General features: G+C 36.5%; 1 protein-coding gene and 1 pseudogene across 1 annotated transcript; one reads left to right on the top strand and one right to left on the bottom strand.

The window, feature by feature from the left end:
- Positions 1-3019: 3019 nt before the first annotated feature.
- On the bottom strand, positions 3020-3391 carry LOC104773549 (splicing factor 3B subunit 6-like protein pseudogene; annotated as a pseudogene).
- A 2917-nt stretch (positions 3392-6308) lies between these two features.
- On the top strand, positions 6309-9706 carry LOC147927103 (uncharacterized). The gene is made up of 7 exons (XM_087487302.1): positions 6309-6597; positions 6714-6917; positions 7291-7817; positions 8088-8482; positions 8525-8719; positions 8812-8911; positions 8996-9706. Exons 1-7 carry the CDS (start codon positions 6309-6311, stop codon positions 9704-9706), a joined length of 2421 nt encoding a protein of 806 aa, XP_087343428.1.
- Positions 9707-12298: the final 2592 nt, after the last annotated feature.

Here is a 12298-nt window from a genome sequence, read left to right as displayed (position 1 = left end):
TGCTTGTCGGGCACGTGTAGAGCGCTCTGTTACAGAACATGTATGTGCTGAAATAAACACACGCACCTCAAACTTTGGAAAGTGATTTAATGTTGCAGCTCTTACCCTCCACTTGCATCCTTTAACCCAACACTTGACAATCAATAGTGTTGGTCTCGATTTGTAAACAAAATAATCAAACCTTTGTACCAAGGTTAGTATCTTCAACCGTGTTTCTAGGTGCTCCTTTGTATCATACATTTGCCCAACAGCCAAATTCACAGAAGACAAGTCTACCTTTGAGACATCAACATGTTCCTTATTTTCTTCAATATAAAAAGATGAACTCATTTTCTTCATTGGCAATTTATGATCCTCTTCTTCTGGTTCTTCTTCTGGTGGAATTCCATACAGGGTAAAATTCTCATAATCAGAATCTGTTCCGTCAGAATCATCACAATAATCAAATCTACTATCATCTTCATCCATCTATTCTTCATTTGTGTCGCTGGCCATATCAAGATACTCTTCTCCAACCTGATCATTTTCATCTCTTCCTCGTTTCTTACCTATGTGATTCAAATCAGTCTGTATTTTCTTCTTCACTTCAACACAAAGTCGACCTGTATCCCTTTCCAATTGTCCAAGAAAAGTGTGCAACTGACGAGAATTATCAATAATAACTGGTGGTGTATCACCGGGTAAATCCTGCAATAACCTCTTCGAGATCTTGTAACTCAAGACAACATCAAGTACCTTGTTATCCAGCCTGTAATCCTCATATACCATTCCAATGCAATCATCAAAAAAACTGCTTTGATCGTTACATTGTAGAATTCGTGAACCTCTTTCATTATCAACAACAAACAACCATTTGTTGTTGTCAAAGATCTAATTACCACAAACGAGAATCACCTGCTTCATATTCTCTTGGTTGTATATGAATCACTTTAAAACGTGAAGGAAGGGATGAAAAAAAAAACCACCTTAAAAAGAAAATAATAGAGAAGTCGATTATGAACCCCAAAAGGAAGAAAGCATGATTAAATCCACAATGGAGAGGAGGAAGGAGGAATTTATGGAAATATAAGATGAACCCAAAAGAGAAAAAAAATTCACTCGATATAGGGGGAGGGGAGGCACGATACAAAAGAGAAAAAAGGGTAAACCCTAGATTCTCGCCATATATGGCAACTGCTACAAAAGTCTGTCGCTTAACTTAAAAAAATCTGTCACAAAAGGCACTAATAAATCTGTCATTACCCTGAAAAAAACTGTTATAAAAAATCTGTTATCAAACGCGAAATAATAGATTTGTCATTACAGATAACAAATCTGCTGTCATTATATCAACAAAAAACAAATATGTTATCATTGTATTCATGTATAATAAATCTGTTATAAAGCAGCAGATTTTTTAGTAGGAAAAAAAAACTGTCATAACATAACAAAATCTGCCATAACGTATATTGTGCATGTGGGTCAATATAGCAATTTTAAAAAGACTTTCGAAAATCTGTTACCAAACAACAAATTTTTCTTTCAATCCAAAAATCAGTCATAACTTAAAAAAAAATCTGTCACCACTAGATGTCAAACTAGCAATTATTTTTACGTTTATAAATCTGTCGCAATGTGACAGATTTTTAAGTGAAAAATAAAACTGTTACAACAATCATAAATAATCTGCCACAAAATTCCTAGAAATTTGACTAAAATAATGAAAATCTGTCATGACTTTATAAATAAGTCTGTCGCGTTAAGAAAATCTGCTGTCCACAAAAAATCTGTCGTTACACACTTCAAATAAATCTGCCATATAAAACAAATCTGCCGTCAAATTCTGCAAATTAATCTGCCATCTAAAATAAGTCTGCAAAAAAAAAACTGCCATGGACAATAAATCTGCCACTTACAAATTAATCTGCCATTACATGTATGGCAGACTTTTAAAAAAAAAAAAAAAAAAACGAAATTGCAGAAATTTTTTACCAAGGGTATTATTGACTTTTTTTTTTCCTAACAAAGCAAAAAATGGTATTTTCGGTAAGAAACTAACCCAATTGACCCTCAAATTTTAGGAACTAATCTAGCAATTAACTGCTCAATTTGGGTCAAACTAGTAATTCTCCCTTAATATATAGCAATTGAGAGCATGTTTAATCGCACTCTTTTTAGATGTGGACAAGTATGTTCTGTAAATTACCGATTTGCTTTTGCATCATGTTCTGTAAGCAGTTAGAGATCAAATTACCACTTAGACAGTCACACAGTTTTTTTTCTTTTATTAGAAAGATCAAAAGCTCATATAATTATAATAAAAATGAAAATCATTATTCTAAATAAATAAGTATATTACTGCATGATTAGTTATAAATATTTTCTAAAAAGGTGTTTGGAGAGTGTTGTTATTAATATATACCTTTTTGAATATTTGTAGAAAAAAAAAAGATTATGAAAAAAAGTGGTAGAAGATGATTATACTGTATATTGTTGAAAGAGAAAAATGTTTCTTTGATGATTATGCTGTATATCTCTTATATACAGATGAATTTCCTAAACTAAGATAAGGATACATTTAAACAATATATTTAGAGATAATGCTAAATTTCCTAAGCTCAATATTAACATTTATCATAATCTTCTAGATTCTTCTAGAAAGAGAAACATTCTCTTGATTTCCATCTTTTGGGTTTTGTCATCTCGACCTCGGTCGGTTCTCCATATCCTAATAAAAAATGAAGGAAATCTTAAAATCCTTAAAACTGGCTTGCCTCCCAAGTAACTACGATGCCACTTCGTCATTTTTGGCTTCGAGTAAGCCTTCGATCATCCAAACTGGGATATTATCCAAGATCATCACCTGCAACGATCAAAGCCAAACAAATTGTTAAAGTAATAGCCAATTTGAAATTTAAAAAGATTTAAGCGCAAAATAGTTCAAAACACATCACCCAATTAAAACCCTAATTGATTATTAATAATAAATAAATAAAAACCCTAAATCGCAGCAGTAACTGACAGCCACGAGGAACATCGATCACTTATCTTTAGTAGAGACTCCATACTTCTCCTGCAACTTAGCTAGCTCCTCTTCCTTCTTCTTCAGGTCAACCTTCTTGCTCATCTTATTGGGATGGTAATACTGCACGATAAGGTACCGATTCGCTACCTGGAAGCCGGTGAGACGATCGACAGCTCTCTTGGCGTCGTAGATATCGTCGTAAACAACGAAGGCCGTGCCTTTTGTGGCCTTGTCGCAACCGATTCGAATCTGACGAATACCACCGTTCTCGCAGTACTTACCGAAGATATCGTACATCTCTTCGCTCGTTATGCTAAAGAGCAGGCGAGTCACCTCCGGTGGGAGCCTGATGTCTTCTGCCTTGAGTTCGCGAGGATGAGGCGGCATTGTCGTAGCTTCTCTTCTTCTTAATTCCTTAAGCCGGAGAAAAAAACTTCTCTAAGAAAAAAGAAAAGTCTAGTCTGATTTCGATCGACGTGAGTATATTTATAGGGTTGGAATTGGAACAATTTTGTAAAGGTGTGGTTGGTTATTATGGAATTAGAGTAAGCTTAACAAAAAAATACTGGCGAGGAGATATATTGACGGTGTTATTTAAATCATTAACCGAGAGGAACCTACCTAACCGATAATTTGTGATTGGTATAATATCCAATTATTGTACTGATCAACTCTAAAGTATACTGATACTAGATAAGGGCCCGCCTGATGTGCGGGTTTAAAGTTTTATAAATAACGTTATTTATAAGTTTTATTTTTGCTATAATATACTGATTTATATTCATTGACAAATCTTTTATATATGTATGTTACCATTAAAAGCGTATTATACGTCTTTTTACTTTCACTGTTGCGTAGTTTTTTAATTACTAAAATTATTGGCTCAAAAAACATTTCGAATAAAAAAATATATTACATAATATACTAATCAAAGATGTAACATCACAATAGTGTATGACCAACCATGGAGAGAACCTCGGCTCTGCCCTCTTTCCTTATGAAGAGAACCTTGCGTCCAACCTCCTCCACCATAGAGAGAACCTTGGATCCACCTTTCTCCCTTGGGAAGATAACCTTGTGTCCAACCTCCTCCACCTTCCTCTCTTGGGAAGATAATCTTGCGTCCAACCTCCTCCACCATAGAGAAAACCCCGGCTCTATCCTCCTCATGTGTAGAGAAAACATGTTCACGTCTTTTAGCTATCTCAAAATGGCTTGCTCCGACAACCAAACTAAAGATCATTTTCTAACGTCATAAAAACTTTTGATAGTAACTAATGCTAAAATTTCCAATGTATTCTTGAAAATGTCTTTGACACACCATGATGTTGCCTTTGATCTTTTCCTATGTTTTGTCCTCACTCGCACAGTTCTGACAATCACTTCCCGAATGTCACCCATCCTGAAACTACTCCAGCTAAAGCACTTTTAACTCTGGATTTTTCCCTGGTCTGAATGGTGACAGCAGATTTGGTTGTACAGAACAAACGATTTAACAATGCGGTACGGTTCAACTGCGGTTCGTGCGGGAGAAATAAATTTGCAGGACAAGTACGTTTTTCACATAATAAGCGGTGCAAAATAATGTTTGATTGGTGAAAAAAATTGTAGTGCGGATACATATTTTAATATATTAAGAATATTAGTTTAGGTAAAAATTAAAAGTCAATTGAACAAATAATTTTAATATATCGTTTATGAACTATAAATATGAAATTTTATTTATTAAAATTTAAATATATATATATATATATATTTATATATTGTAAAATAAATTAAAAAATTCGATCATAAAAAAGTATTACAAAATAAAAAGAATTATTATGGAATATATATTTTTAAATCCAGTTGTTAATATAGAATTTTTTTTTAAAGAAATTCATTTATTATTAGAATAACTGGATTTATTAATGGTTATACATGCATACTACTAAAATTACTTATATATATTACACTTTGAAATTTCATTTAAAGATAAGTTGTATGTGCCTTAGGTTGCGAATGGTGACATCATATAAGCGGTATTCGAATGTGGTTTTGTCAAAACCGCATAAATTCACCATTCATACAAAAAATTATTGATTTGCGTTTTTCAAAAAAAAAGCAAATTAGTTAAAAAACTGCAGTTTTGTAGTTAAAAATATATTGTAGTATTGTTGCGTTTTTATTCAAATCCGCTGGGTAATAAAACTGATGGTTCTTACAAAAGCGGTCAAAGACAAAAAACTGTAGTACAAAACCGCAAATCACTTTTTTTTTGAGTAACGCAAATGAATAGTGTTTTTGTATGAATGGTGACTTTATGCGGTTTTGACTGTCGTGGATTTACAGAGTAGATTAAGCCTTGAACCGCGTTTTCAAGTGAATGCATCTATTATCCAGTGGTGTTCCATAAGAGAATATGCACATTAATTAAAAAATGATTTTTATTGGAATTTTATTATTATAATAAGGGAAATTACCTAGAATATTACATAAAAGTAGGTTTATTACTTGACTAACACGTTAAGATTTTCGACTAACTAGAATAACACATAAAAGTTTACAAATTACTTCTATACCTAAGTTTTTAAAAGCATTCTAAAATTACTTCAACAAGAGAAAGAAGAAAGAAAAGGTACGTAGAACTTTTTTTTATTAAAATATGTATTAATTATTTAGCTTTTTTATTCAAAATAAATTAACATTATGTATGTGCCTTAGGTTGCGAAGGGTGACATCATATAAGCGGTATTCCATAAATAACACATAAAAGTTTACAAATTACTTCTATACCTAAGTTGTGTGTTTTATTACGTTTTATGCCATTCTCTTTTGAAACGAAGATCTTAAAAGGGGAAAATAAAAGATCATAAAGCTAAATCGATCCCTTGAATCTTTGTGTTGTTTGTCTTACGATAGTTGGGTTGAGATCGGCTATTTTTAGAAACTATTTGGATAGCTTGCGGCGTGAAAAGAATCAGTTTGGAGGACGTTTGGCTGGAGGACCACTGACGGCGAGTTGACGGCGAGGTGGTTTGAAGTACAGGAGGAGAGAAATATAGCGATTTGCTCTGAGGTAAATTTCTATATCGTGGTTTAGTCTCTATTGCTTACTGTTTTCTAAGATTTCGAGTATTACATAGTAGGCCTTGTATTTTGTGGAAGGTAATTTCTGACGAAACTCATGTTAGTTTTCTGTATGTCGTTGAGCTCTGTTTTTCGGAAGATATTTGTGTGACTTCATGTTGCTTCGTTGATAATCTAAGCAACAGATGTTTTGTGATATTGAATTAATAACAAAACGAATGCTTCTGTCATAGTTATGGGGTCAAGCAATGATGCGAAGAGGTATCCAAGTAGGCTGTATCGGGATGGTAAATTCCCACTGCAGATCAGAAGCATGCACCATGATTGTAGTTTGCCCAATATAGCTGGTTTGAAAGGCTACGTGGGTGATGAGGTGTACGACAAAATAAGAAAGAATTCGCAGCTGGGAGTGTTATTGGATCTAGCGAAATCCAACTACTTGTTTTGTGGAAAGACCATTCATTATCTATTGTCCAATCAATTGTCAATAGATATTCCATCGGAGGTATGGTTTTTGGTTGGAGGTAAGCCGCTGAGGTTCTCTCTATATGAATATGAAGAAATTAGTGGTTTGAATTGTGAGAAGATTGATGAATCAGAGTGTGAAGTTGATCATACACCTTTATGGGCGGCTTTAAAGGTGAAAGCTTTAATGGACCCAACTGGGAGGAGCTAGTTGACGGTTTGAGAAGCTGCCATGGGTGGTCTGATGAAATGAAGACGCAGATTGTTCGGTTGTATCTTGTTCATGTTGGAGTGCTTGGTTTATCAAGGAACAGTAGGATACCTCTGGAATACCTAAAAAGGGCGTTGAATGAAGAAGCATTTGAGAGTTTTCAATGGGGTAGGGTTGGATTCAATTAAAGTCCTTAGGTTACCTAACAATGCTTATACCCTCCATGGATGTGTCCATGTATTTCTGATATGGGCATTTGAGAGCGTGAAGGTGTTTGGGGCTAGCTACGGAATGTAAGAGAAGGTGTAGATTTGCCTCTGTTAAGGTGGAGAGGAGGGAGGCCAAGGAAGGATATTGAAGCCTTCATATCCGGGAGCAAACTCCTTAATAATGGGGAGGTATGCCTTCAATTTACGTATACATTATTTGTCTGCATTTGTTCTTTCAGATAGCATATTCTTTCAGGTGAATCATTTATTACCTAAACCTTTGGAGTTCATATATCCAGATTGGCCAGGATAGTATTCTGTGTATGGTGTAGGGGAAGGTTTGAAGAAGAAACTGGATAATTTGCTGTTGGACGTGATCAATGGCGAAGTGGATGAAAGAGAATGGGATTGTATAAAAAAAAGGAAGGGGGAACATACGAAGAAGAGGGAGAGGAGGCAACCTGTTGCAGGGGTAAGTGACGATGATTTCGTTGAAACAGCCCCAGCCAGCATCCGTAATGTCCCCAATAATGCGAAGGAGCAGAAAGAAAGTGTTGGGGACAAATGTTCAGCAGAGAAGGCGTCTGGAGATAAGCATTCAGGTGTGCAAGGTGAAGATGGTAGTGGAAGGTTATTTACTATGGTTGAAACACTAGGGGCGAAAATGGATAATATTCAGATATCATTTTCTAGAGCAATAGCGGAAGTTTTGTTCAAACTTCAAGGTATGGAGAGTAGGATGGGTAACTTTGAGAGTGAAGTTCAACTTTTGAAGAAAGTTGTTATCAACTCAACGGATGGAGGAGCGCATACGCAAGGACCTCGTACATTAAGAAATGACGAACCAAAAATAGAGGAGGTATGATCTGCGTACCGTATTGATAAAATTGTTATTATATATCTAGTGTTCAGTATGAAGTCTTTGTATTTATCTATTCGAGGAAACAATATTAATTTCAGTATTGTAAAGTTGTATAATTTTGTAATTATTTTGATATATGATTTTTTTCGTACACACAATTTAGCAATTTGTACATTTTGTCTCTAGTTTAACAGCGTCATATTATATTTCAAATGTCTTGTATATAACGTCAAATACATGTTTTTTTTCAAGTCATGGCTATATCAGATAAATCATTCCGACAAGGATGGTTATAAAGTTGCTAGTTGTGTTAGGAATCCGTTAGCCATTAAGGATAAGGTCATGTGGTCTGGGATTATTAAAATCGAACCAGAGGACAACGCAGCCGCGAGTGTAGAGCGAATTCTAAAGCAGATGGTAGACAGTGTACAGCGTGGCAAAAGATTACAGAGTTGGGAGACAGAGGAAGGTGATAAAAGAGCAAAGTATAATGACAAAGTAGATGGAGCAGGTGCTCAACCCGTTCCTATTAATGTTATCCATCCGGTAAGTGGTGGTAATCCTGTATGGTCGGATCGAAAGTGCGAATCTGTTGTGGATTTAACCGAGGGGACCAGTACTCCTGCATCATCTCATACACTGAAAGATAAGGAGAAAGCCAGGTAGTTTGCACATTTGTTACAAAAGGTGTTTCCTCCCTCAAGAAAGCTTGATCTTCTATTAGTAGATCCAGTGGGCATTAACATAGGGTTAAGCCCTAATGACGAATCAATGCGAGCTGCATTAATTACCCGACGTGAAAGCCACACTGTAGTCCTATCTCCCACAGTGTACGATCCTTTTATTGAGGCAAGTCCTGTGAAAATTGCAAAGCTGATGTCCTTCCTAACTGATGATTTGTAAGTCTTCATTTAGAGTTGTATATAATTAGTGTCTATATTTGGATTTGAGGACTACGATTTATAACTGATTTGTTAATTTTGGTATTCAGGGCTAAAGTACCTTGCACTGGAAATGCCGAATTTTATTTTCGCCTCCTGACCCCTAAACAATTGTGGCCAACTACAACATTCGGCTGGTTATGGGATGCGGTAAGCTTCGTAGTTTTGTTCCATAACATTTGACGCAGTTAACTATGGTATACTAATGCCTGATAGATGTCACTCGTGTTGCAGCACATGGTTACATGTATGCATATGTTCCATATTAGGGGGACGCAAACGCAATCCCCATATAAAACAGATCGTATTGCTTTTCTCGATCCTTTGTTTGTTAGTATGTGGGCATTCGAATTCGCTCAAATGGAAGCCTCTAATCAATGGGTTTTTGGAGAAGGTTGTTTTGAGACGTACGTGGGAAGGCTGCCAAAATACGGAATGACACACAAGGTGTGGGTTGACGATGTAGACACCCTGCTCTTCCCATACAACCTCGATAACAACCATTGGGTAGCCATCGAAGCTGACTTAGTCCAGCGAAGGCTAAGAGTTTACGATAGCATAAACAGCGGTAGAACCGACGAGAGTCTACAAAAGAAGTGTAAGCCGTTCGCAAAAATGATCCCACGCTTGATACAAGCATATAACCGGAGGTACAAAGATGAGAATATCGGGGCGGTGGCATTTAGTTACTACCGGGTTAAAACACTCCCACAGAACTATCAACAAGGTGACTGTGGTGTGTACACGTTGAAGTGCTTAGAGTGTATAGCTCTTGGACTAAATTACACAGGCCTATGTGATGTGGCCATGCCTTCTACTAGGATGAAACTTGCTGCAGACGTGTTTGATGAGGTCCGAGACCGAGATTGCTTTCTCCAACTAGATGCTACGTCGGAGACATTAGATTATCGGGAAGCTGAGTTCAACTCGGGATCAAAAAGTTGAAGAAGTTAGGTTCCATGTACATTACCAGAGCAGTATGATTTTGCAAAATTGAAGATTGGTTTTACGCGTGTTGCTAATAGAAGATGCGTGTTTGGTCATTTTTTTGGTAACATGTGGGATTTGAGGATGTCGTTCTTAGATTATCCGAGGTCTGGTCACTCACATAGCTCCTATCGGTTGTTTGTAAACCCTCTTTAGGTGTAGTGTTTTTTGTATATTGCAGGAACTAGATATGTATCATTATGACGTCTTTCTAACCAGTATTAGTATATGTTAGGCCTTTATCAGATGTGTACGTATCATCAACTAAGTACCATAGACGTCCATCGCGAAATTCTTTCGGAAATTGTCAATATTGTTGTCGGTGATCTTCAAGCAATCAGCCATCGGTTTACCCATGCTCAACAGTTCTAAAAACTTCATATTATAAGGTCTACAATCTCCCGTCCTCAAGTTTTGTCCTACTTGGCTAACCCTTTCAGCGGTAAATGGATCAACAGGGTAATTGACATCGATAACCCTCTGAAGTAGGTACGGTATCATCATAATCACCGGCTTGATCCGGGACATTGCAAGAGTTTCTCTGGCGGAGGTCATCAAAGGATCATAAATGGAAACATGTCTCGTTTTAAGATTTATGCCCACTCCTACCCAATGCGTAGATTTCCAGTTCATTGGAGCATATATAACATCGACATCTGTAACCCACTTCAACCTTGGTTTGTGGTGCATCCATTCCCCATTGACGATGTCAATGAGTACTTTGTCCCACCTGAAATTCCGTTTCGCCGTGGACCTGTTGAATGCTTGGAACCTTCTTGTCAACTCGTTAAAGAGAACGGAGTCCAAAATTACGGTCCTTTGTTTTATCATTTCTTCTCCGTTTTTGTGCCACAACGTTAGGGCAATCATCTCCATGTGCTGCAGATGCAGTTAAACGCAAACCGGTCGAATTTAAATCCAATAAGAAACCATGAACACACCTAAATCGTGTAGTTAAAGTTTAAAATATGTACCTGACTATGGATCCATTTTTGGGACGATATAAGAGTAGAGAAGAATAGGCTATCTGCCTTGTGGAATCCGAAAATGTGGTGTACCCTGCAAAATTTTGTAATTATGAATATCCTATATCAATGATTGAGCATACCAATTATGTCATCTGAGTAATATATACTACACTTACACATTATCTTGTTTTATCAACTCGGTGAATTTGGCGAATTTAACATCATCAACATCTTCCATCGGGTCATATGAAACCCACCTGCTTTTATCACTATGGCTTCGGATGGTTGATTCGCACATATCTCCATTATCACTTCTTCTGCCCGTCCTGTTTCATCCACAATAATAACCGACTGCGGCACTAAATTGTCTGAGTCACCGGGAATACATTCCTCCCCTGGACTTTGATCTGGTTAACCTCTAGTCTCTTTACAGCCCTCTTCGACATCGCTTTCGTTGTGTATTGCTTGGTCTCCGGCATAATAAGATGTACGTACATAGATTAATTGTGATGTACACTTGACCATCTAAGTAGACACTATAAATATTACAAATAGTCAAAATAAAAATAAGTTTGAAATTTGCCAGTGGTTGAACGTCAACTGTAGTTTCTATTTGTACATGTCCATCAGTTTTGTTACAGCCCTCCTCGACATTGCTTTCCTTTTGTAGTGCTTGGACTTCGGCTTAATAAGATGTACGTACATAGATTCATACTTACGTACACTAATGTCACAAATAATCGAAATCAAAAAAGTTAGACACTTGCCTCTTGTTGAGCGTCAACTGCAGTTTCATTTTCTACAGGTTTTTCGGTTTTGTTACAACCCTCATCTGACTCGCCTTCCTGACGTCTTATGTCCCCTCCGTTACTGTTAAACCACTCAACTTTTCCGCCTTCTTGATGCAGTTCTTCCCCATCCACCTATTCAAAATAATGAAACTTTTAAGACGCGTGTTTGTAGTAGGAACTTGGTACAAAATACATTTTTACACGTTTAGATTAGAGGAGATAAACAAATAACCGAATATATATGAAACCCACAGATGGTTATCCCTTTTATGGTTACTTCCTGACCTACCATTTTGTTACAATGCAGATCAGATTCCATTTTAGTATTCAGCTGCAGCAATATATGTTCAATTAAAGGTGGACAATGCTTTATTACGAATATGGCCTCCAACTGAAGAATCACCACTGACAAAGTGTTGACCATCTATGGCATCCTTCGAACCATCAGTATTCCGATCACCCTGTGTACACCACGATAGCAACATAATTTAATATATGTAAGTAGTAAAAAAATTACAACCCTTAAGCTATTTGTCATATCAACCTTAGCAGTGTCAGCGCATCCCTTGTTTCTGACCTTCTCTCCCTTTTTTTTTCATAACCATTACTGAACTCATTCTTCGAAACTTTTTAGTTTTCCCTCTTCTTTTTTTGAATACTTCTTCTCTGAAACTGTATGCGAAGCATAAGAAGGTTCCCCATATTCGTTTCTTTTAACCTCCAATAGTGCAGCTCTTATCTCCTTGCGGATCTCTGTACGTACGAAAATCTCCATGTTTGCCTGATTTTCC

This window comes from Camelina sativa, chromosome 15, assembly GCF_030686135.1.
Source record: "Camelina sativa cultivar CO46 ecotype springtype chromosome 15, ASM3068613v1".
NCBI lineage: Eukaryota > Viridiplantae > Streptophyta > Magnoliopsida > Brassicales > Brassicaceae > Camelina > Camelina sativa.
Note: the sequence above shows the minus strand (reverse complement) of the source record. Positions and strands in the feature narration are given on the sequence as shown.